Below are 26,568 nucleotides of genomic sequence, written 5' to 3' on the forward strand. Positions count from 1 at the left end.
TCATAAATCAGTGGGCAACTCAAGGGCAATTGTATTCCTCAGGTCGTGTAATGTGGGGGTGAGAGCTGGTCGGGTGGTAGAACTGAAGAGAGAAGCTGTGCTCAGTCCACATACAGGCTGCAGAGAGAACGCACACTCCTCTGGCCACCACACACACACACCCTCCCCCGGCCACCACACACACACCCTCTATCGCACTCCCGTACCACCCAACCACATTGACCACCCCCCTCCGCGCTCTCTCTCTCACATCACTCCCTCCGCCCAATCAGTCCCCCTCCCCCACCACTCACTCCTGCACACAACACTCTCCCTCCAACCTCCCCACCACTCACCCGTCTCCCGCCGACCACTCGCCCATCTTTTCCTCCCATTCTTCCTCCACAACTTTCTCCCCGACAACCGCTACCCCCCCCCTCCCCCCCCACAACATTACCTCCTCTCCCCCCAAACTGCCCCGGGCCATCCCCAATCACCTTCCTCTCTCTCTCTCTCTACCCCTCCTCCCCTCTCTCTGAGTGAGGCAGCGGGAGTCGGGCTGAGAGAGAGCCGGGCTGAGAGAGCGGAGATGCGGCGGGTCCGCAGAGCCGGGCCGATGTTGCTGGTCCTCGCTGCCGCTGCCGCCGCCGCCCTGTTCTGTTCCCTGTGGCCGGAGCTGCGGCGCCTGATGCCGGGGGCCGAGCCGGGGCCGCACGCAGCCGAGCACCGGAGTCGGGTAAGGAACCGAGCGACCGGGGTGTGTGTGTGTGTGTGGGGGCAGTGTGTGTGTGTGTGTGTGGGGGCAGTGTGTGTGTGTGTGTGTGGGGGCAGGAGAATGTGTGTGTGTGTGTGTGTGTGGGAGTGGGAAGTGTGTGTGTGTGTGTGTGTGGGGGCAGTGTGTGTGTGTGTGTGTGGGGGCAGTGTGTGAGCAGTGTGTGTGTGTGTGGGGGGGCAGTGTGTTCTCGTGTGTGTGGGCAGTGTGTGTGTGTGGGGGCAGTGTGTGTGTGTGGGGGCAGTGTGTTCCCGTGTGTGTGACCCCTATGTCCCAGCATGTAAAACATTGCGTCCCCGTGTGTGGGCAGTGAGTGAACCCGTGTGTGCAGACACCAGAGAGTTTGCTGTGTCCCTGTGTGTGTGCAAACCAGTCTATTCTCGTGTGTGCGTGTGTTCCTATGTGAGTGTGTGGGCACAATGGGTGTGCACGAGAGCGTCTGAGAACCTGTGTGTGTACACGATATGCGTGTCAACCAGTGTGTGTACAAACCAGTCTGTCCTTGTGTATGAGTGTGAGCCGAGTGCGTGTGTATTGTGTACATCAGCCTATCCATATGTGTGTGTGAACCAGTGGGTGCATGTGGATGCAAGTGAGCGTCCATGTGTGTCTGAGAACCCGTGTGTGTCTGTGAATAGGATCTTTGGTGTGAATACCGTGTGTGTGAACAAGGGCGTTTCTGTATGCAGACACAAGGAACAGCAAATGCTAGAATCTGGAGAAATTGCAGGGAGGAGGGGAGGAGAGGGGGAGAGGGGGGGAGGAGGGGAGGAGAGGGGAGAGGGGGGGGGGGGGGGGGGGGGGTTAATAGAGGCATCCAACTCGTCTATGTTCACCACCATGTCCCATCTACATTAGTCCCTGCAGCCTGGGTTTGGCCCATCTCCCACCAAACCTTTCCTGTCCATGTAACTGTCTAAATGTCTTTTAAATGTTGTTATAGTACCTGCCTCAACTACCTCCTCTGGCAGCTCGTTCCACACACCCACTGTGAAAACATTGCCCCACAGGTTCCTGTTAAATCTTTCCCATTTCCCCTCTCACCTTAAATCCATGTCCCTGGTTTTTGATTCCCGTATTCTGGATAATATACTCTGAATCCACCCTATCTATTCCCCTCATCCATCTATACAGGGAGATTTTAGTTTTAGTTTCAGAGATACAGTGTGTAAACGGACTCTTCGGCCCACCATCCGCGATGACTATCGATCGCCTGTACACTAGAATTATGTTATCCCACCTTAGCATCCCATACACAATTTACAGAAGCCAATTAAACTACACACCTTTACGTCTTTAGAGTGCAGGAGGAAACTGGAGCCTGGTCACAGGGAGAACGTATAAACTCCGTATAGACAGCACCCGTAATCAGGATCAAACCTGGGTCACTGGCGCTGTGAAGCAGTAACTCTCCCGCTGTGCCACTGTGTTCTCAGGTGGATTCCGTGGCCAGCATTCCCACTCACAGGGTGCTGTAGCGTTCTGTGGGAGTGAGTCGGCGGCTGGGTCTAACCCACAGGAATCTCTATTCCCGGAATCCCCACTCTGGGCTGGCAGCAGGGTGGCACCTGCTGTTCCTGAGTCTGGTGGTGTGGGATGGGGTGACTGATCATATCCTCCTGTTACTAGGCAGCAGGAAGTTCCTAATCCACTCATAAATCATTCTGACAACTTGGCCATGGGTTTAGTCCAGAATATTTTTCACCTTTGCACTGTGAAAGTATTGGGGGGTTTTTTCCAACAGGATGTTTCATTCACTTTAGTTTAGTTTAGTTCTTAGTTTAGAGATAGAGCGTGGAAACAGACCCTTCGGTCCACCAAGTCTACACTGACCAGCGATCATCCCGTACACTAGTACTATCCTACACACTAGGGTCAATTTACAATTATACCAAGCCAATTAGCCTACAAACCTCTATGTCTTTGGAGTGCGGGAGGAAACCAGAGATCCCGGAGAAAACCCACACAGGTCAGGGGGAGAGTGTATGAACTGCGTACAGACAGCACCCGTAGTCAGGATTGAATCTAGGTGTAAGGCAGCAACTCTACCACTGCGTCATCATGCTGCCCTAGTTCAGTTTAGAGAAACAGCAGAAAAACAGGCCATGCGGCCCACTGAGTCTACGCCGACCATCGATCACCCATTCACACTAGTTCCATGTAATCCCACTTTCTCATCCACTCCCTACACACTACGGGCAATTTACAGAGGGCCTATTAACCTACGAACTTGCACGTCTATGGGATGTGGGAGGAAACTGGAGAACCCGGAGGGAACCCACGCAGTCACAGAGGGAATGTGCAAACTCTGCACTGACGGCAACCGAGATCAGGATCGAACCCAGTTCTCTGGCGCTGAGCCGCCCAATTACAGACCAGTCTGGTCTAGTTAACATCAGAGATTAGATTATAAAATTTAGGAGCAGAATTAGGCCATTCGGCACATCAAGTCTACCCTGCCTTTCAATCATGGCTGATCTATCTTTCCCTCTCAAATCCATTCTCCTGCCTTCTCCCTGTGATCTCTGACTGCCTTACTAATCAAGAACCAAATCTGAGCTTGTTTACCAGGACATTTTTACTTGGGGTCCTATGGATGGAAACGGGCCCTTCGGCCTAACTAGTCCCTACAACCTCACAGACATGGTCTATTATTGTCATGTGTACCGAGATACAGTGAGAATCTTCGTGTGCTATCCAGTCAAATCTTGATCTACATGAATACAATCGAGCCATACAATAGGCAGTTCAGGGAGAACGATACCAGAGTGCAAAATATACAGTTGAAGAGACAATGTCTGCATTGCGGTAGGTTAGGAGTTCAGGACTAAACCCTCGCTTATGGAAGGACCATTCAGAAGCCTGACAAACAGAGGGGAAGAAGCTGTTCCTGAGTCTGGTGGTGCACACTTTCAAGCTTCTGCACCTTCAGCTGGACCAGGGAGAAGAAGAAATGGTTGGGGTGGGATAAGTCTTTGATTATGTCGGCTGCTTTTCCGAGGCAGCGTGAAGTGTAGATGGAGTCACTGGTGGGAAGTATGGTCTGTGTGATGGATCAGAAACGTGTTAGTTAGCATAAAACATGCTGACATGGCAGAGGGGAATATGATGAAGAATTTGACAGTATTTGTCAACGTCAGCATGGATTTATGAAGGGGAAATCATGCTTGACTAATCTTCTGGAATTTTTTGAGGATGTAACAAGTAGAATGGATAAGGGAGAGCCAGTGGATGTGGTGTATCTGGACAAGGTCCCACACAAGAGATTAGTGTGTAAAATTAGAGCACATGGTATTGCGGGTAGAGTATTGACATGGATAGAGAACTGGTTGGCAGACAGGAAGCAAAGAGTAGGAATTAACGGGTCATTTTCAGAATGGCAGGCAGTGACTAATGATGTGCTGCAAAGCTCAGTGCTGGGACCCCAGTTATTTACAATATAAATTAACGATTTAGACGAGGGGATTAAATGTGACATCTCCAAGTTTGTGGATGACACAAAGCTGGGTGGCAGCGTGAGCTGCGAGGAGGATGCTATGAGGTTGCTGGGTGACTTGGGCAGAGTGGGCAGATGCATGGCAGATGCAGTATAATGTGGATATATGGGAGGTTATCTACTTTGTGGCAAGAACAAGAAGGCAGATTATTACAAGAATGGTGTCAGATTAGGAAAAGGGGAGGTGCAACAAAACCTGGGTGTGCTTGTACATCAGTCACTGAAAGTAAGAATGCAGGTACAGCAGGCAGTGAAGAAAACTAATGACCTTCATTGTGAGTAGATTTGAGTTTAGGAGCAAGGAGGTCCTACTGCAGTTGTACAGTGCCCTGCTGAGTGCATTTGTGTGCAATTTTGGTCTCCTAATTTGTGGAAGGACATTCTTGCTATTGAGGGAGTGCAGCGTAGGTTCACCAGGTTAATTCCCGGGATGGTGGGACTGACATATGAGGAAAGAATGGGTCTACTGGGCTTGTATTCACTGGAATTTAGGCTGAGAGGGGATCTTATAGAAACAAATACAATTCTTAAAGGATTGGACAGGCTAGATGCAGGAAAAATGTTCCCGATGTTAGGGGAGTCCAGAACCAGGGGTCACAGTGTAAGAATAAGGGGTAGGCCATTTAGGACTGAGATGAGGAAATATTTCTTCACCCAGAGTTGTGAATCCGTGGAATTCTCTGCCACAGAATGCAGTGGAGGCCAATTCACTGGATGTTTTCAAGAGAGAGTTGGATTTAACTCTCAGGGCTAAAAGAATCAGGGGATATGGAGAAAAAGCAGGAAAGGGGTAATAATTTTAGATGATCAGCCATGATCATATTAAATGGCGGTGCTGGCTCAAAGGGCCAAACAGTCTACTCCTGCTCCTATTTTTCTATGTTTCTAAACTCAGTAGACAATAGGTGCAGGAGTAGGCTATTCGGCCCTTCAAGCCAGCACCACCATTCAATGTGATCATGGCTGATCATCCACAATAAGTATCCAGTTCCTGCCTTCTCCCCGTATCCCCTGACTGCTATCTTCAAGAGCCCTATCAAGCTCTCTCTTGAAAGTATCCAGAGAACCGACCTCTACCGCCCTCTGAGGCAGAGAATTCCACAGACTCACAACTCTCTGGGGAAAAAGGTGTTTCCTCATCTCCGTTCTAAATGGCTTAGCCCTTATTCTTAAAATGTGGCCTCTGGTTCTGGACTCCCCCAATATCGGGAACATGTTTCCTGCCTCTAGCGTGTCCAAACCCTTAATAATCCTATATGTTTCAATAAGATAGCCTCTCATCCTTCTAAATTCCAGAGTATACAAGCCCAGCTGCTCCATTCTCTCAGCATGTGACAGTCCCGCCATCCCGGGAATTAACCTTGTAAACCTGTGCTGCACTCCCTCAATAGCAAGAACTCCAGCAGCTTCTGGGGGTTGGGGGGGGGAGCAGGTGTTCCCGGGATGGAGGCAGAAGCAGGTGTTCCTGGGATGGAGGCAGGGCAAGGAGGAGGTAGTCTACACTTGTTCTCGCCGATATACAGGAGCCCTTTGCTCCCGGCATTGCTGGTTTAATGTTGTTCCCACACTCTTCCCCCCCCTACGGCACATGACCCCCCCCCCCCTCTCTCAGGAATTACCGGAAGAGCCAGATGAGCAGCTGGAGGCGTTTGATGAGCGGGGCTACCTGGCGGGCAAGCGGTGGAGGCGGGGGGAAGACCCGTACCGACGGCACGCTTTCAACCAGAGGGAGAGTGGGCGGGTGCCCAGTACCCGCACCGTCCACGACACCAGGCACTACCGGTGAGTGGGGTCCGGGGCTCTGCCCGGGAACGGCAGGGATGTCGGGAATACAATACTGGGATTGCTGGGAATATCGGGAACATCGGGAATACTGGAAATGCCGTGAATGATGGGAACAGCGGGAATACTAGGAAGGCCAGAAATACTCAGAGCTCTGGGATTGTTGGGAATGGTTGGTATGCTGGGGACACTAGAAATACTGGGAATGATGGGAATAAGCGAGTTCGGTATTCCAACTGCGCATGCCCAGGTCATAGGTTACTAGCTATAAACAGTCTCGGCAATGGTGGAATAACAAACTCGCTTATACTGGGAATATCACATATGCCAGGAATATTGGAAACGATGGGAATAACAGGGAATGATGGGAACAGCAGGGAATGTCAGCATCAGCAGTGAGCGCCAGGAATATCGGAGTAACAGGTACATTGGGAATGATGGGAATACAAATGCTGCAAATTATGGGATTAACAGGGAACAGCTGGGAATACCTGGGGGTGGGGGAGAAATCGTGAAAGTATTGCCTTTTTTTCCCCCAACAGGATGTTTCATTCACTTTTGTTTAGTTCTTAGTTTAGAGATAGAGCGCGGAAACAGACCCTTCGATCCACCAAGTCTACACTGACCAGCGATCATCCCGTACACTAGTACTATCCTACACACTAGGGTCAATTTACAATTATACCAAGCCAATTAGCCTACAAACCTGTGCGTCTACAAATCTGAAACCGGAGATCCCGGAGAAAACCCACACCGGTCATGGTATGGGTGGAAATCCTGGTGGGCGGGGACACCCCCATGCTTTGAGAGGTGGGGGACAACTCCCCCCATGTTTTGTAACCCGGACTTTATCAGGCGCTTTCTAAGGGCTGAACCGGCCCGTTCGCGGGGCCTTTCTGCGCCCGGCCCGGCTTAAAATCAAACTGTTGCATCGAGGCGATTGAGGCTCCCGATGTTGAAGCTCCCGCCGGCCGATGAAAGCCCCCCGCGAACGGGCCGCTTCAAGCCCCACGATTCGGGGCGGACAAAGCTGCTGTTGCTGGAGTTCGGAGTCGGTCACCAACCAGGTCAGTTTCCGATGTTACCGTCCACAGGGCCCACGGCCGAAGCCTTGCGTGTGTGCGCATGCACGGCCGCCAAGAAATTGTGTCCTCCCGATGTTTTGATAGAGATTTCCGTGCCTGGGTCATGGGGAGAATGTACGAACTCTGTACAGACAGCACCCGTAGTCAGGATCGAATCTAGGTGTAAGGCAGCAACTCTACCACTGCATCACCATGCTGCCCTAGTTTAGTTTAGAGATACAGCAGAAAAACAGGCCCTACACACTGCGGGCAATTTACAGACGGCCAATTAACCTACGAACTTAAACGTTTACGGGATGAGGGATGTCTCTCGCTCTCTCTCTCACCCACCTGCAGGTCAGGAAGTACTCGTAGGTGGGTGAGAGAGAGAGAGAGAGAGAGAGAGAGAGAGGCAGGCGGTGTTTCTGAGCCGGTGGGGGGGGGGGGGGGGGGGGAAAGAGAGACATGTGTTTCTACTCTACCCCCACACTGAGCTCTGCCTCTGGTCCGGACACTGGTACTGTGGCACAGCGGGTAGTGCTGGATCAATCCCCACCTCTGGCGATGGTGGTGGGTGTCTGGGGTTGAACAGAAGGGGGGGAGGGGACGGGGTGAGAGGGGTTGGTGCCCAGACTGACTCCCTTCTCCCCTCTACTCCTCCCTCTCACCTTTCCCCACCTCTGTCTTTCCCTGTCTCCCCTCCTCTCCTCCTCCCTCCTCCCTCCTTCCCCATACCCCTCTCCCCCTCTCTCACCCCAGGTGCTCCCTGCAGCCGTGGGAGGGGGAGTTGCCTCCGACCAGCATCATCATCACCGTCCACAATGAGGAGCGGGCAGCCCTGCTGCGCACCATCCGCAGGTCAGGGGCAGGGTGGCCGGGCAAGGGGCACAGGGGGTTGCTTGGAGGAGGTGGGGGGGGGGGGTGGAAGGGAAACGGGGTGAGGGAGGCTGGAAAGGTTGGCAAAGAGCAGTGTGTGAAGGAGGTATGGAGAGAGGGCAATGAGAGAGCTAGGGCTGTGTGTGAGAGGGAGGGATGGAGTGAGTGAGGGTGGCTAGTATGCGAGTGGGTGACGGCAAGAGTGTGGGTGTGAGTAGAGGCAGGGTGAGTGAGAGAAGTGTGAATGTGTGGAGAGAGGTGTTGTGAAGTGAGGGAGAGTGCAGGGTGTGAGTGTTTGCAGTAAGAATCTCCCTGCACCTTGTCAGTATTCCCAGACTCTCTATCGCCACAGTTGATGCTGAGGTGGGCATGTCCTCCACCAAGCTTCCTGAAGTTGATAACTAGCTCCTTCATCTTGCTGACATTGAGGGAGAGGTTGTTGTCTTGACACCATGCCACTAAGTTGTCTAACTTCTTCCTGTACTTGGTCTGGTTATTCTTTGTGATCCGGCCCACTTTAGTGGTAGATGGAGATGAAGTGGTGATTGTGCAGGGAGTATAGGAGAGGACCATATATAGGAATGTTACAACATTTTGAGATTTTACAAATTTATCCCATCAGATAAAGCATAAAAAGAACTTTAATTTGATACCTAATTCACTTTCATATCTTCAGTATTAAAAAAGTTATGGCCATTTTCATACTCGGTAATTAGCATCTTGTTCCCTATTGCTTTTCCATTGACAACACAAAAGCTGTGATTGAGGAGAGTCAAAAGCCCATAACTTTCTTAAAAATTAAGAGAACTGAATGAAATGTTCAGTTATTATAGATTGAAGCATTCTGAAACAAATATGAAACATCTTACTTGGATGAGCTGAAATTAAAGCATATAATTAGTTAGTTACCTTATTGTAGCTAATTACAAAATTGACCGTTGTGACGGAAACAGTAAAACACACCCAGACTGCCTTGAAAGTTCAAAAATGTGATATTCTCAAGATCAGATCTTTAATATTATTGTATTATATGCTGTAAGTCCGTAACAGATAGGTAAATACATTACAATTTCTAGCAAAAGACCAAGTCTTTATGGAGAAGATCAGTTGCTAGTTGGTACATTGGCATATCATAATCAGTAGCATCATCATACTCCTCAGATTGTAACCAATAAGCAACTCTGTACACCTTGTTTTTCCTCAACTTTTCAATTTTGGCATTGTAAACTACAAGTTTTTGCTCTTCAAACCACGCATGACATGCCTTTCTTCCCTCTACTTTCCCATTAAGAATGTCCTGTAGATCATCACATTTGGAGTAGTCCAAATTCGGATAATCTCTGCGAATGCTGTCTAAATCGGTCTCCTTTGCTGGGCATTTGGGTTGACAATTTTGCATTTCTTCTTCGGAGACTGTTCAAAATGTAAAGAAAAAAAACACACTGAACAGCATTAACAGAAACAAGTTATTATTTGCAGTTTTAGGAAAAAAAGGTAGAAATTATAAAGTTTAAAAATTCATATTCATCAGTTTCATGAAGTTCATATTCATCAGTTTCATCGAATCATTTAAATTCAATTACTAGATCGAAACATCTATCCATTTCTTAAGAAAAGGCAAAACATTTTAAATAGCCTAAGTATCCAAATAACAAACTGATCCCATTCACACAAGAATTCACAATATAACATGTTTTTTAAATCTCACTTTGTCATGAATTTATATGCCAAAGGGAAGGAATCTAATGTTTAATTCCCATAAATTAATCCAGAAACATCCACTCTCAAGATAATCAAAATCATTATTTTTTGCACAATACATCTGACTAAAACTGTTGTTTAGTATGAAAATATTGATCATGGATAGACAATAACACAAAATATAGATGATTTAGATGTTCTTATGACGTGATTGTGCGAAAAAATAATGAATTTGATTATCTTGAGAGTGGATGTTTCTGGAATGTGAACGATTGGAATGTTGACGTTGCCATAAATTTTAAGCCCATATCAGCAGGCAAGACACGGCCGATTCGTAAAATGCCTAAATAACATTTTTCGCATCATAAGATTAACTAAACGACATACCTTTTGTTTTGTCCTGATATTGCGATCCGTGATGTTGAAGACGTTAGAAGTCGTGTTTAACTTCCACCCCCCCCCCCAAAGCCTCCGGAATTGCACGCACAGGCAGTGACAGATCTGGAGCGCCGCTGATGGTAGGTTTTGTAACAACGCTACTATATACCCCCTACTATATAGTAGAGGACAGAGAATGCTTCCTCGCGGGGCACTGGAGTTGAGTTATTGTGGAGGAGGTGTTGTCACCCATGCTCACTGGTTGAGGGTCAACAATCCAGTGTCAAATGGGGGGGAGCTGATTTCTGGGTTCAGCAGTTTGGAGATGGGTTTGGGTGGGATTACGATGTTGAAGGCGGAGCTGTTGAGGATGAACAGGAGTGTGGAGAGACTGCAGTCCGTGTCATGTGATGCTCGGTGCTTTGTGTGACAGCTTGTTGAACAGGACGCCGGCCTACCTCATCCACGAGATCATCCTAGTGGACGACTTCAGCCAGGACCGTGAGTACTTGTTCAGTTCCTGCCCGTCCCCCTCCCTCACCCACGCAAACCCCCCCCCCCTCTCCAACCCCAGGGAATACAGTGCGTGTTGTGACCCCCATCCCCGTCCCCTTCTGCTTCCCCGTCTCCGCCCCCCTGCCTCACCGACGCATCACCCCCCTATAACCCCAGGGATACTGGGGAACGGGAGCTTCGCAGGATGTGCGCCGCATGAGAGAACATAGGACCGCACAGCACCTGTGCCAAACATGATACCAATACCAACTCTTATCTGCTGACACAACTAATTGTAGATGCTGGTTTACAAAAAAAGACAAAGTACTGGAGTAACTTGAAGGATCCCGATCAAAAACGCCACCTATCCATGTTCTCCAGAGATGCTGCCTGACCTGTTGAGTTGCCCTAACACTTTGTGTTAACCCCTGCACGTGATCCATATCCCTCCATTCCCTGTTTATCTAAAAGTCAAACGCCACTATCGTATCTGGCTCCACCATCACCCCAGGCACCAGGAAACCACCATACCCTGTGTCTAAACCTACCCCACATAACTCCTTTAAACTTTGTCCCGGTCACCTTAGACCTATGCCCTCTTGGAATCGATATTTCCATCTTGGGAGAAAGGTTCTGATTGACTGCCCTATCTATGCCTCATAAATTTATATAGTTTTAACAGGTTTCCCCTCAACCTGTGGCGTTCCCGAGAAAACAATCCAAGTCTGTCTGAAGATAGACACAAAATGCTGGAGTAACTCAGCAGGACAAGCAGCATCTCTGGAGAGAAGGAATGGGTGATTTCGGGTAGAGACCCTTCTTCAGACTGAGAGTCGCTCCTTCTCTCCTTTGTGTCTATCTTTGGTTTAAACCAGCATCTGCAGTTCCTTCCGATACAAGTCAGTCCAACTTCTCCCTGTAGCTAATCCACCTAATCCATGCATCATTTAGGTAACATCCTCTGCACCCTCTCCAAAGGAAGACATGGGAATTTGAATTTGACAGGGGGTAGTTTTCTGAAATATTTTTTAAAATATCCGCACAATCTGTACAATCCCATCAGAAAATCTGCCGCTGCGTCACAACGCCAGGCACCCAGGCTCAATCCTCTCGCCCTCCCCCTCCTGCTTCCCCTCTTCATTCTCCCTCTCATCCCCCTCTCTCCTCTCCTTCCCTCGTCCCCGCTCTCCCTCTCTCCCTCCTCTACTCCTCTCCTCTCTCCCTCTCTCCCTCTCCTCCCTCCTCACATCTCTCCCTCTCTCCCTCTCTCCCTCTCTCCCTCTCTCCCTCTCTCCCTCTTCTCCCTCTTCTCCCTCTTCTCCCCCCCCTCTCCCCCTTCTCTTCTCACTCTCATTCCCTCCTCTCTCTTCCTCCACTCACCCACCCTCCCCTTCTCTCTCTCCTTCTCTCCAGTGGATCATGATATTTTAGTATCTCGATTACAGCACCTAGTGGGCATTTGTGGTAGTGCCCTGGAATGGTTCAGATCTTATCTGGCAGACAGAACTATGTGTGTAAGCCTTGCTGGTTCTGAATCCTCCTCCGCTCCTCTGTCATATGGGGTTCCACAGGGCTCAATTTTAGGGCCCCTGCTTTTCTCACTGTACTTCCTCTGGGTTCCATTCTTAGAAAGCATGGCATCTCTTTTCATTGTTATGCTGATGATAGTCAGATATATGTGCCGCTGAAGAAGAAAGATGCTTTCTCAGTCAAGCCACTTCTGTTATGTCTTGATGACATTAAATCCTGGATGGCCCTAAACGTTTTAAATTTTAATGAAAAGAAAACAGAAGTGATAGTGTTTGGTCCCAATGGCTCCTGTGAACCTCCCCCTGTTGACTTGGGTCCCTTGGCACTGTATGTGAAGCCAACAGTTTTAAACTTGGGTTTTAAGATGGACAGTGATTTTAAATTAGATCGTCAAATAGGCGCGGTAGTTAAGTCCAGCTTCTTTCATTTAAGGCAGCTGGCAAAGGTGAAGCCCATTCTTGAACGACAGCATTTTGAAACAGTAATCCATGCCTTCATCACGTCTCGGCTGGATTACTGTAACGCACTTTATTTTGGAGTTAGCCAATCTTCCCTTGCACGTCTCCAGTTGGTTCAGAATGCTGCTGCTCGCCTTTTAACTGGAACACGTAAGAGGGAGCACATAACGCCTATTCTGGCCTCCCTCCACTGGCTGCCTGTGTACTTTAGAGTTCATTTTAAGATTCTTTTATTTGTTTTTAAATCTTTAAATAGTCTCACCCTGCCTTACCTCTCTGAGCTGCTTCATCCCTACGCTCCTGCTCGGTGCCTCAGGTCAGCTGATCAGCTGCTCCTGGAGGTACCGAGGTCTAAGCGGAAGCTCAGAGGGGATAGAGCCTTTTCTGTTGCTGCTCCGACATTATGGAACACTCTACCTTTGCACATTAGACAGGCCCCTTCACTGTCCATTTCCAAAACTAGTCTTAAAACCCTTTTCAATTCCTTGGGTTTCGACCCTGCATGAGACTTTGCTCCTGTTTTAGTGTTTCTATTGTTTTTTTATTGTTTTTACTGTCTTTTAATGTTTTTATTGTTTTGTTTTATGTTTATGATTAGTCATAATAATAATAATAATAAATTTTATTTATGGGCGCCTTTCAAGAGTCTCAAGGACACCTTACAAAAATTGAGCATGTAGAGGAAAAACATGTAAGGGGAATGAAATAAATAGTAGAGACATGACTAGTACACAAAGTAAAGACAGAATTCAATACAAAACACAGTATGAGGCAATTAATGCACAGATGAAAAGGGACGGGGACGTGGGGCTAAGGATAGGCAGAGGTGAAGAGATGGGTCTTGAGGCGGGACTGGAAGATGGTGAGGGACACGGAATTGCGGATCAGTTGGGGGAGGGAGTTCCAGAGCCTGGGAGCTGCCCTGGAGAAGGCTCTGTCCCCAAAACTGCGGAGGTTGGACTTGTGGATGGAGAGGAGACCGGCTGATGTGGATCTGAGGGACCGTGAGGGTTGGTAGGGGGAGAGGAGGTCAGTGAGATATGGGGGGGGGCCAGATGGTGGAGGGCTTTGTAGGTGAGGACCAGGATTTTGTAGGTGATCCGGTGGGAGATGGGAAGCCAGTGAAGTTTTTTGAGGACTGGAGTGATGTGATGCCAGGATTTGGTGTGGGTGATGAGTCGGGCGGCTGCGTTCTGGACCAGTTGGAGTCGGTTGATGTAGGTGGAGCTGATGCCAAGGAGAAGTGAGTTGCAATAGTCCAGTCGGGAGGAGATGAAGGCATGGATGAGTCTTTCAGCAGCAGGCGGTGTGAGAGAGGGTCTGAGTTTGGCGATGTTGCGGAGATGAAAGAAGGAGGTTTTAATGACATGGCGGATGTGAGGCTCAAGGGAGAGGGTGGAATCAAAGATCACGCCAAGGTTGCGGGCCTGGGGAGATGGGGAGACAGTGGTGCCGTCGATGGTGAGAGTGGGGTTATTGATTTTGCTGAGTGTGGCTTTGGAGCCTATGAGGAGGAATTCTGTCTTATCGCTGTTGAGTTTGAGGAAATTATGTTGCATCCAGGTTTTTATAGCTGACAAACAGGAGTTGATATGGGAGAGGGGGGGGGGGGTTGTGGGGGGATTTGGTGCCAAGGTAAATCTGGGTGTCATCAGCGTAACAGTGGAAGTCCAGATTGAAGTGGCGGAGTATCTGACCAAGGGGGAGGATGTAGATGATGAAGAGGAGGGGGCCGAGTACGGAGCCTTGGGGAACGCCTTGAGTGACTGCGGCTGTAGCAGAGGTGTGGTTGTGGAGAGAGATGAAGTGGGATCTGTTGGAAAGGTAGGAACGGAGCCAGCTGAGTGCAGAGCCTTCAATGCCGAGGTCTTTGAGTCTGGTGAGCAGGATGTTATGGTTCACTGTATCGAAGGCTGCGCTCAGGTCGAGGAGGATGAGGATGTTGAGGGAACCAGTGTCAGCAGAGGTGAGTAGGTCGTTGAGGACTTTGAGGAGAGCAGTTTCTGTGCTATGGAGGGGGCGAAAGCCAGATTGGAGGGGTTCAAGTAGGTTATACGCAAGGAGGTGGGAATGAAGTTGCGACGCAACGATACGCTCCAGGGTTTTTGAAAGAAAGGGGAGGTTTGAGATTGGGCGGTAGTTAATGAGAGAGGAGGGATCAAGACCAGGTTTCTTTAAGATTGGTGTAACGGCAGCAGTTTTGAAAGCGGAGGGGACAATTCCTTGGGACAATGAGGAGTTGAAGAGATTAGTGAGGTAGGGGCAGAGAACGGGGAGGCAGGACTTCAACAGGGGAGTGGGGAGAGGGTCGAGGGAGCAGGTAGTGGGTTTGGAAGAGCTGATGAGTTTGGAGATTTCAATAGGGGTGACCAGGTCAAACTGGGAGAGGAAGCAGTGTGGAGGAGGGGTAAGGAGGTCAGTGGAGATGTTGAAAGGAGGGGCCTTAGTAGGTGGTGGAGTAGATGCTGGGGAGTCGGGTACAGGGGATAAAGATTGATAGATGGTGCTGATTTTATCAGCGAAAAAGTGGAGGAATGAGTTGCAGAGAACCGGAGTAGAGGTAGGGAGAGTGTTGGCTTGAGGCTTGAGGAGGTTGCCCACTGTGGAGAAGAGGGTTCTGTGGTTTAGGCAGGGATCGGTGAATATGGAGGAGAGGTAGGCAGATTTTGCAGCAATGAGGGCATCTTTGTAGTCAGTGAGGTGGAGTTTGTAAGCTTCAAGGTGGACTGTGAGAGATGATTTCTTTATAAGTCGTTCGAGTTGGCGACCAGTCTGTTTCAGTTTACGAAGTGCAGGTGTGTACCAGGGTGAGGATGTGTTGAAAGTTACGGTTCTTGTTTTGAGGGGGGCCAGAGTGTTGAGGGAGGTAGACAAGGTGGAGTTGAGATGGTTTGTGAGATCATCAGGTGAGATGGGGGTTGAGTCCAGGGGGAGAGTGGTGGAGAGCAGGTCAGAGAGATGGTGGGAATCAATGGATTTTAGATTACGGAACGTGATTTCTCGGAGGAAGCGGGGGCGAGGTGTCGGAGAAGGGATGGTGAACCGTATAAGCTTATGATCAGAGAGGGGGAAGAGGCAAGGATGGAGGTCGAGTACCGGTTGATTTGTGGAGCAGACCAGGTCAAGGATGTGACCTTTGTCATGGGTGGGAAAGGTGACGTGCTGAGTGAGAGAGAAGTTGTCCAGTAAAAAGGCGAATTCAGATGCAAGCTTGCAGGTGGGGGAGTCCATGTGAATATTTAAGTCACCAAGTAGCAGCAGACGTGAGGAGAGGGATGAGGCAAGTGTGAGGAGTTCAGTGAAGTCAGATAGGAAGGAGGGGTTTGGTTTAGGTGGCCGGTAAATGAGGATGACTGTCATGGAGGAAAGGGCTTTGAAGGCGAGGAATTCAAATGATGCTACTGGGGGGAAGGTGAGTTCAGTGATACGAAAATTCTGTACAGCACTTTGTTGCAACAGTGGTTGTTTTTAAAGTGCTCTATAAATAAAGTTCAGTTCAGTTCAGTTCAATTCTCCTGACTCCCCCCCCCCCCCGTGGTCAGGGTTCTGGTTTCCATTCCTGCCCTTGATCTCTGTTGTCTCCTCTGGCGTGTGGGGTGGGGGCAAAATGTTGAGGTGGGACGGCGGTTACGGGAGCCTCCACCCCCATCCTCACCAACCTGCCCCTGTCCCCACAGCGGCCGACTGCCAGTTACTGACTGTACTCCCCAAGGTGAAGAGTCTACGCAACCAGCAGCGGGAAGGTGAGCGAGGAGAAGGGGGAGGGGGAAGAGAGGTGTGGGGCGGCGGAGAAGTGTGGGGCGGAGGGGAGATGGGTGGGAAGGGGATGTGGAAGGAAGAGGGAGATGGATGGAGGGGAAGGAAGGGGAAAGGAGAGGGAGAGGGAAGGAAGATGGGTGGAGTGGGAGGAGGTGGCAGATGGATGAGGGGTGAGAGGAGAGGGAGGGGTTGGAGGGAGGAAGTTGGGGGGCAGACTGTGTGGCCCCTTTAAGAGGTGCAAGAGCTTTGCTGGACTGAAGGGCCGGGGTCAGTTTGGGGCTTCAGGCATTGGGAAGAGGGGGTGGACTGGGAGAGAAAGGATGTTGTGTGTAAAGGGAGGGGAGAAGGGGGTGGGGAGAGGAAGAGATGGGGTCCAGGCTGGGGGGGTTGCGGGATTGGAGGGGATGACCGATGACTGACGAGCCTCTTCCCCACCCCAGGGCTGATCCGCTCACGTGTGAGGGGGGCGGACGCCGCCACCGCGGGGATCCTCACCTTCCTTGACAGTCACTGTGAGGTGAATCGTGACTGGCTGCTGCCCCTCCTGCAGCGCGTCGCACAGGTGAGACCCCCTCCCACAGAATCACCCCCCCCCGAATCCCCCAAATCCCCTCCCCACACTTTCCTCCCCGATCCCCTCCCCTCCCTCCCCATGGAGACACCCTTCACCTCCCCCCATGACACCCTCCCCCTCCCTCCACTTAATTCTCCTCCCACTACTCCTCTCCCCCACATTCCCGTCTCCCCCTTTCCCCACTCCCTTGGACTGATTCCTTTGGATTTATCCTTGTTTCGTGTACTGAGGTATCGTGAAAAACTTTGGTTTGCATGTTATCGAGAATTTTATGAGAATGATCCCAGGACTCAGTGGGTTAACATAAGATGAGCGTTTGATGGTACTGGGCCTGTACTCGCTGGAGTTTAATAGGATGAGGGGGGACCTCATTGAAACTTGCTGAATAGTGAAAGGCCTGGATAGATTGGATGTGGAGAGGAAGTTTCCACTAGTGGGAGAGTCTAATACCAGAGGTCATAGCCTCAAAATAAAAGGACGTTCCTTTAGGAAGGAGATGAGGAGGAATTTCTTCAGTCAGAGGGTGGTGAAGCTGTGGAATTTATTGCCACAGATGGCAGTGGAGGCCAAGTAAATGGATTATAGATTCTTGATTAGTACGGGTGTCAGGAGTCAGAAGGCAGGAGAATTCGGTTCAGAGGGAGAGATATATCAGTCATGATTGAATGGCGGTGTAGACTTAATGGGCCAAATGACCTAATTCTGTTCCTGTTACTTATGAATTTATGAACTATCTAATCAGATCAGACAATACTATACATAAATACAATCAGGTCAAACTTAGGGAACAATAGGCAGAACAACAAGGAAGATATAGTGTGCAGAATATAGTTCTCAGTACTGTAGCGCACCAGTCCCAGAGACAAGTCCAATGTCCACAATGGGGTAGAAGTGAGTGGGACAGTACCCTAGCTTATGGAAGGACAGAAGCCTGATAACAGAGGAGAAGAAACTGTTCCTGAGTCTGGTGGTGCACACTTTTAAGTTTCTGTACCTTCTGCCAGACGGGAGCAGGGAGAAGAGGGAATGACCAAGGTGGACAAGTCTTTGATTATGTCGGCTGTTTTCCTGAGGCAGCGTGTAGTGTAGATGGAGTCGATGGTGGGGAATCTGGTCTGTGTGGTGGACTGAGCTACATCCACAACTCTGCAATTTCTTGTGGTCTTGGGCAGAGCTGTTCCCAAACCAAGCTGTGATGCATTGGTGCAGCCTCCATGTGGCTGGTCCAGGGGAGATTGTTGGGGCTATCAGGGAAGGGTGCACCATGTGGAGATGGCGGCGGGAGAGAGAGTGGGGGGTGGGGGGGGGTTTGATACGATTACCGCTGGCATCCTGGCTGCCACAGTCCCTGCCCTCACTCTTCCGGCGTTTTCCATGATAGGACCCCTCCCGCGTGGTCAGCCCTGTCATCGACATCATCAACATGGACACCTTCGCTTACGTGGCCGCCTCTCCGGACTTGAGAGGAGGTAGGACCAGAGACCCGGGTTAGATCCCGACTATGGGTGCTGTCTGTACACAGTTTGCATGTTCTCCCCATGACCGCGTGAGTTTCCTCCAGATGCCCCGGTTTCCTCCCACGTCCCAATGCCGTGCGGGTTTGTAGGTGAATCGGCCGTCTGTAAATTTCCCCCAGTGTGCAGGGAGTGGATGAGAAAGTTGGATAACATAGAACTAGTGTGAACGGGTGATCACTGGTCAGTGAGCTGAAGGGCCTGTTTCTGGGACTCTCTAAAGTTACCCTGATCCAATGACATCCCTCTTGTTTGTGGGGGATATGTAAAGACAGGATGTGGTGCATGTAGGGGTTGGGGCAGGGCTTAGCGGACGGGGAGGGGTGGTAGACACAAGGAACTGCAGATGCTGGTTTACAACAAAGGACACAAAATGCTGGAGTAACTCAGCGATTCAGACAGCATCTGTAGAGAACATGAATAGGCGACGTTTATGTGGGTTGAAGGGGGGGGGAGAGGGGAGAAATAGAAGGGATGTATGTGTGTGTGTGTTGGTGGGGAGGGTATGGGATGGGGAGGTGTTGTGGAGGGGATGTGGGTGGGGGTCAGGGAGGGATCATGATTGGGGTGGGGAAATGGTGGGGTCAGGGAGGGTATGGATCGAGGGGTGGGGGAGGGTTGATAACTTGCCCTTGTCCCCCAGGGTTTGACTGGAGTCTACACTTCAAGTGGGAGCCGCTGAGCGAGGAGGTGAGGGTTGGGAGAACCGACCCCATCGCCCCCATCAGGTGAGGGGTGGTCCCGGGAAGGGGGGAGGGTGGGACACTGGGGAAGGTCCAGACATCCCCCCCACCCTGTTCCCATGGAGCCCCCGTCTCGTCACCCCCAGGGCTAATCCCAGCCCCAGACGTCTCCTCTTGACCCGAGTCTCCTCTCGCCCCGTCTCCTCTCGCCCTGAGTCTCCCCTTGCCCGTGATGACTCCCCTGACCTCCCGCCTTTCCCCAGGACCCCGGTGATAGCGGGTGGACTTTTTGTGATCAACAAGGCCTGGTTCAACCACCTGGGCAGCTACGACACCGAGATGGAGATCTGGGGCGGAGAGAACTTTGGTGAGTTGTGAGGACGTTTGTTCCACTCTCAGGGAACCATGTTCCTGTGCTCATAGATCCTTCTGCTCTACAACACTCCCCAGGCCGCTGCCATTCACCGCAAAGGTCCTGCCACGGTTTGATTTTAGAAAGGAGTTTAGTCTCGAGATACAGCAAGGAAATAGGCCATATTAGTTCTATCTTATCTCACTTTCCCATCCCCTCCCTACTCACTCGGGCCAACACGTCTGTCTATCTGCTGCCCTCTCTCATCATGCTCCCTTTGTACGTGGCAGGTCTCCTAACTCCTTCGCGTTAGTTGAGGAGGTGATAGATGAGGGTAGAGCGATGGATGTTGTCTATATGGATTGTAGTAAGGCATTTGATAAAATCCCCTATGGTAGGCTGATCCAGAAGATTAAAATGCATGGGATTAACAGTGGCTTGGTCGTATATATTCAGAACTGGCTTACTGACAGAAGACAGGCTGGAGACCTGTGACCCGTGGAGTTCCGCAGGGATCTGTGCTGAGACCTCTGCAGTTTGTGTTACATATAAATGACTAGAAAGTAAACATAGACAGTTTGGTTAGTAAATTTTCAGATGACAGCAAGATTGCTGGGGCCGCAGACTGTGAGGAAGGCTGTGAAAGTATACAGCAGGATCTAGATCAGCTACAGATGTGGGTGGAGACATGGCAGGATGGAGTTTTATCAGAGCAAGTGTGAGATATTGCACTTTGGGAGGTCAAATGTAAGGGGAAAATATGCAATTAATGGCAAGACCCTGAACAGCATTGATGTACAGCAGGATCTTGGGGTCCGAGTTCACAGCTCCCTGAATGTGGCAACACAAGTAGACAGAGTGGTGAAGAAGGCGTCTGGTAAGCTTGCCTTCATCAATCGGGGCATAGAGTATAAGAGTCAGGAAGTCATGATGCAGCTTTATAGAATTTTGGTTAAGCTCCATTTGGAGTATTGTGTACAGTTGCCCCCACACAGGAAGGATGTGGAGGCTTTGGAACGAGTGCAAAGGAGGTTAACCAGAATGATGCCTGGATTAGCTACAGGGGGTGGTTGGACAGACTTAGATTGTTTTCACTCGAACATTGGAGGTTGTGGGGAGACCTGATAGAAGTATATAAAATCATGGGAGGCATAGATAGGATAGACAGTCAGAGCCATTTTCCCCCAAGGTGGAAATGTCCAAAACTAGAGGACACGGCTTTAAGATGAGAGGGGAAAAGTTTAAAGGAGATGTGCAGGCTCTCCCTCTTGCTCTCAATGCTCTCCCTCTTGCAGAGCTGTCGTTCCGGGTGTGGATGTGCGGCGGCTCCCTGGAGATCCTCCCCTGCAGCCGAGTGGGACACGTCTTCCGTCGCAAACACCCCTACCTCTTCCCCGATGGTAACGCCAACACCTACATCAGGTACTAGGGATGTAAATATACTCCGAAAGCTTACCCCCAAGTCTAGTTCAGTAAAAACACTGATTCGAGCACTGGACCAACTAATCTTAATTTTAAAATGAACACAAATTCCTCTATACGATACCTAACCACCGCTCGGTCGAACCTTGTCTCTGCCTGGCCTAGCCCTTCAGCCTCGCACTAGCAGACACTGCCCAAAAGGTCACCCAGTCCCAAGCGCCCTTCCAGAAGATCGACACAATTACAATTAAGATCGAAATGGGGGCTACATTTTATAGGTCCACGAACCTTGAGGGGCCGAACTACATAGGAGTGGTTCCCCTTAGAATCCAATCATACATATCAATTACATCAATACATTATTGACAGTTCCCCAACAAAATTACAGAGAGTCATAAACAATGTTTCTTACAGAAGCTTCTGGAAAGAAGTCAGGTTAACTGAATAATGCAACATTTACCCTGGAACACAAAACAATTCTGCCAGGGCTTAACACTCTGGCCAATCAACAAACAGCAGGGAATTGTATTGCAACATTATTTACATTATTTACAATCCCTTTGCATCAATCCAAACAAAACAATGCATTTAAGTTTCTTTGCAAAGTTTTAATACATATTATCAATTAGGAGGAAATTAGGAGAACACCTGGATCTTTCACCATCCTGCATATCAATCTGAGGCTCAGACTTGCCGGCGACAGCCACAGCCTGTATTTTTCCATTGACAAAGGTTAAGCAAATCTTCCAAATGCAGGGACCCTCCATTTTATAGTGTCTTTAATTTGGTTAATATTAACAGGGGCCGTGAAGGGGGTGGGGGAGGTGGGGGTGTGGGGGACGGGGAGGGTGGGGGACGGGGAGGGTGGGGACGGGGAGGGTGGGAGACGGGGACAGGGAGGGTGGGGACGTGGAGAGTGGGGTGGGGAGGGTGGGTCTAATTTTCCCCCTATGCAAATTAGACCCACCGACCTATTGCCGACACATCCTTTTCTATAGCCGATTTCCGAGGCCGAATTTGTGAGCCGGATCTCAGTCTTACGGTGACCCAGACGGGCCGTTGTGGTACTGTTGGACTCCTCTGTTAGTCCGGCAAGGCGGATAATCCAAAAAGGCTCTGGAACCAAGGGTGCCGGAAAATCAGTGGTGGACCTGTATAATATTTTCTGATCTGTTTGGAGAGCCTGTCGAGCAAAGCTTTCACTCTACCTCGGAAAATGTGACAGTAATAACCAATTATCTAGAGCAGTCGGTGCAGCGGGGGAAGTACGGTGGGGGGTTGTCTGCACCCTCTGACCCCCTCCTCTCCCCATTCCAGGAACACGCGACGCACAGTCGAGGTTTGGATGGACGATTTCAAGCGATTCTACTATGCGGCTCGTCCCTCAGCCAAGGGGCAGCCTTACGGAGAGTGAGTGGGGTGAGGGGAGACAGTGAGAGTGGGTGGGGAGAGGGATGAGAGTGAGAGGGGAGAGAGTGAGAGTGGGGAGACAGTGAGAGTGGGGAGACAGGAGTGGGGAGCAAGGATGGGGAGGCACAGAGGGGGAGAGGGACACGAAGAGGAAATGGGGAGAGGGGACAAGGAGAGGGACTGGGGAGGGGTGGTGGTGGGAGGGTTGGAGGGGGGTGCTCAGAGGGAGGAGGATGGAGGTAGTTGGGGAGGAGGATGTCGGAGGAAGGGATCCCACCTCTGACCGGCCCCTCCCTCCCTTTCCCAGTATCCAGAGCCGACTGAAGTTGAAGATGGATCTGAAATGCAAGCCCTTCCGCTGGTACCTGGAACATGTCTACCCCGAGCTCAGGTAGGTCTCTACACCAACCTTTTCCCCTCCCCTTAGCTCCAGCCTCGCCTCCTGCCCAACGTCCATGCCAACCAAGATGCCCCATTTGCCCGCGTTTGGCCCATATCCCTCTGCCTATTTCCCATCATGATTTTATACACCTCTGTACGATCACCCTTCATCCTCCTGCTGGAATGAATAAAACCCTAGCCTGCCCAACCTCTCCTTATAACTCAGGCCCTCAGGTCCTGGCAACATCCTTGTAAAATGATTGATTGAAAGATTACAGCATGGAAATAGGCTCTTCGGCCCACCGAGTCCACACTGACCATTGATCACCCATTCACACTAGTTCTGTTATACCACTTTCTCATCCACCCATTACACATTAGGGGCAATATACAGAAGCCAATTAACATACAGACCTGTATGTCTGGAGTGTGGGAGGAGCACCCGGCGAAAACCCACATGGTCACAGGGAGGATGTGTAAACTCCACACAGACAGTACCCAAGGTCAGGAATAAACCATAACCTCTGGCTCTGTGAGGCAGCAGTTCTACCCGCTGCGCCGTGGTGGGGGAGGGATGTTGCCCCAGCGCTGAACACGGGCGGGTCTCACGAGCAGCGCCTGTGGTTTTTCGCCAGAATTCCCGACGAGACAGACACGGTGCCGGGCGTGATCCAGCAGAGACAGGACTGTGTGGAGACGGTGGGGGACAGGGGCTCCCTCACCATGGCACTCCGGCCCTGCCTAGGAAGCAGCAACCAGGTCAATCAGGGGAACGCGGGGGAGAGGGGGTGGAAGGAGGGGAGGAGAAGGTAGGGGGAAGGGAGTGGCAAGGTGGTTAGGGGAGAGGGGTTGAGGAGGAAAGGGGCAGAGAGAGGGGAGAGGAACAGAAGGGGGGACTGGCAAGGGGGTGGATGTTTGGGGAATGGGTGTGAGGGAGAGGAGTGAGGTATGGAGGATTGGGGGGGGAGTGAGGATGGGTCGGGGGGGGGAGGAACGGTTTGGGAAGAGTGGAGTGGGGGAGAGGGAGGGAGGTTGGAGTTGGGGCAGAGGGGAGAGGTGCAGAGGGGTGGGTGGAGTGAGAAGAGGGATGAAGTGACCAGTGATGGAACAGGGAGGGGTGAAGAGGGGACAGGATGGGGAGAGGTGTGGAACGGGTGGGGGGGCTGGAGTGGGGGTGAGATGGATGGAATGACCGGGGGGGGGGAGGGGGACAGATGTGGGGCAGGTCGCCCCCACCTCTACACTCTGTCTGACCCCCCCCAGGAGAGGACCCACACCCCTGGGCAACGCCTGTCACAGCGTCGCCGCTGCCTCTGTCACCTCTACCGTCCCAGCATCGCCTATCGTGCTGCTTCCGTGCAGTGGTGAGGACAGCAGACAGGTAACAGGTGCCGTCCTCTCCCCTCCCACCCATTCTCGCCCGGACCATCTCCTCGCCCCCTGGACACACGTCTCCTGCACAGACTGGGCCCTCCATGTGTGGGAGTGGGAGTGTGCATGTGCATGCATGCGTGTGTGTGTGGCGGTGTGAGCATCGCGCAAGTGTGCATGAGCGTGTCTGCATGCTACTGCGAGCGTGCGTGCGCACATGTGTATGCTTTAGTATGTGTGAGAATGTGGGCTTATATGTGTATTTGTACGTGTGTGTGAGATTATGTGTCTGTGTGAGTGAGTGTCCACGTGACATCACGTTGAACGTATTCACGTACTCCGTGTTAAGGTAAAATGCCCAAGTAAGTGATATGTCGATACTCTCTGTACCTGTTTCTGTGTCATCCATAGTTTCTGTGTGGGTGTGAGTTCAGTCTGTGTACACATGTAATAGAACAGCACAGTAAAAGATCCTTCGGCCCACAATTACCTGTGTGTTTGAACTATGCATATGTTAATAAGTGTATGTCCTGTAACTGTACATACACAATTTGTATAGTTTGTGTGTTGTAGACCTGCATGTTTGTATGTGCTGTGTGGTGTGACAGTGCATTGTAACATGTGCCCCTGTCCAGCCTGTGTTGGGGAGAGTGGTGACACGCCTGTAGATCGTGTGATGTGACGTGTGTCCCTCTGTCCCTCAGCGGTGCATGTTGGCTGGATCACGGATCAAGCACGTAGCGACACGTTACTGCCTGGACGTGGAGGTGTTGGAGGCGACCGTCAGCCTGGGGGTGCTGGTCATCAACCCCTGTGACAGCACAGCACTCACCCAGCTCTGGCACTGGGCCTAGTGGCCGTGGAGAGCAGCGGTCAGTCAGTCACTTGCTGGGACCGTACATGGAAAGCTCCGGCCACTCATGTCTATTGGTCACTCATGTCCATCGGTCACTCACGGGGAGCGGCTGTGGAGAGCATCGGTCAGTCTTGGACATGGAGAGCACCGGTCAGTCGTAGAGCAGGCAGTGGCCAGGAAGAGCAGGGAACAGCAGTCGAGAACACTGGTCACTCTCTGTCAGTGACCACAAGACCACCGGTCAGTCATGGGGAACGGCCGGGGAGTGGCTGTGGAGAACACCAATCAGTCATGTCCATCATGGTCGGGTCAGGACCCTTCTTCAGACTAAGAGGGGAGGAAACTAGGTAAGAAAAGGCCAGAACAAACTAGGGTTGGCAACAGATGATCAAGGAAGGGTGGAGCCAATAATGCACCAGTCATTCTCAGGGAGTGGCTGTGGAGAGCACTGGTTATTCATGGGGATCAGAAACAACCGGTTACTCGCAGGGCCCAACCACAAAGCGCTTCAGCCACTTGTGTCCATCGGTCATTTCATCCATCGGTCACTCACATCCATTGGTCATTTATGGGGGGTCGACGTGGCCGGGGCTGTACCGGCGTGAGGATCCGACCTCGGCAGTCCCTGACCCTGAGAGACCGGGTCCGACCCCCTCCTCAGAGCGGGGCTGATGGTGGGAGGGAAAGGGAGGTGGCATCTGTGACCGGTCCGAGACCTCCACTCCCATACCATCAGTAATCATCCCGTGATCGGAATCTGACCCACCGACCCACGATTGGGAGCCGTCCCATGATCGGCTCGGGAAGCGGTACACGTAGACCTGAATGCGTGGGATCAGAGGGGCAGCTGAAGGGTGTGACGGACTGCGGTGATCGCGGGTGGTGACGTTGGCAGAGGTGGCCGTGGGAAGCCCGACAGCAGCCGGGCGAGCAAGTGGATCGATCGCAACCTGTGGTAGCTGCATGGAACGGCAGAGGAAGGAGCCGACAGTATTGCACTGGGCCAGGCAGACTCCTACTCATTGATCCAGTGCTGCCAGGACAGATCTCCTTGGGCCAAGATCGGACCTTTTCAGAGACTTGAAAGTTGCAGAATGTGGCGACTCTCTGAGTGCTGTTCCAGAAAAGGATCTATTGTACTGATGTATGGTATAATTTGACTGGATACTCGCAGAACAAGGTGTAGAAGAAAGGAACTGATGATGCCAGTTTACAAAAAAAGACTAAGTGCTAACACAACGGATCAGGCAGCATCTCTGGAGAACATGGGTAGGTGACATTTCTTCAGTCTGAATAAGGGTCCCGACCCGAAACATCGCCTATCCCTGTTCTCCGGAGAAGGTGGCTGAACCGCTGAGTTACTTCAGCACTCTGTGTCCTTTTGCGCATTAATTTTTTCCCTGTACCTCTGATAAAATAACTATGATAAACCAATATCAAGGTCGATTTCCTTCACAGATGCTGTCATATTAATTGAGGATTTTCTCATAAGGTCATAAGTGATCGGAGTAGAAATAGGCCATTAGGTCATCAAGTCTACTCCGTCATTCAATCATGGCTGATCTATCTCTCCCTCCTAACCCCATTCTCCTGCCTTCTCCCCATAACCTCTGACACCTGCTTATTTTCGACCTCCAAAAGTGCACCACCTCACACTAGCTGGGATTCAACTCCTGTGTGAAACAGCTTCCCTGTATCCAGCCTGCCCATCTGGT

The 26,568-nt window shown here is 50.9% G+C and overlaps 1 protein-coding gene across 1 annotated transcript; it reads left to right on the forward strand.

Moving 5' to 3' along the window:
* Positions 1-266: 266 nt before the first annotated feature.
* Positions 267-26,295, forward strand: LOC116973062 (polypeptide N-acetylgalactosaminyltransferase 14-like). The gene is given in 16 exon segments (XM_033020718.1): positions 267-715; positions 5,860-6,029; positions 7,853-7,951; positions 10,482-10,549; positions 16,209-16,274; positions 16,731-16,852; positions 18,246-18,333; positions 19,022-19,106; positions 19,325-19,428; positions 20,709-20,835; positions 22,153-22,245; positions 22,553-22,636; positions 23,262-23,374; positions 23,852-23,936; positions 23,938-24,007; positions 24,702-26,295. Coding segments are annotated over 16 exon segments (1,671 nt in total). The 5' UTR covers positions 267-568; the 3' UTR covers positions 24,852-26,295.
* Positions 26,296-26,568: the final 273 nt, after the last annotated feature.

Source organism: Amblyraja radiata, chromosome 5 (genome assembly GCF_010909765.2).
Source record: "Amblyraja radiata isolate CabotCenter1 chromosome 5, sAmbRad1.1.pri, whole genome shotgun sequence".
Taxonomy (NCBI): domain Eukaryota; kingdom Metazoa; phylum Chordata; class Chondrichthyes; order Rajiformes; family Rajidae; genus Amblyraja; species Amblyraja radiata.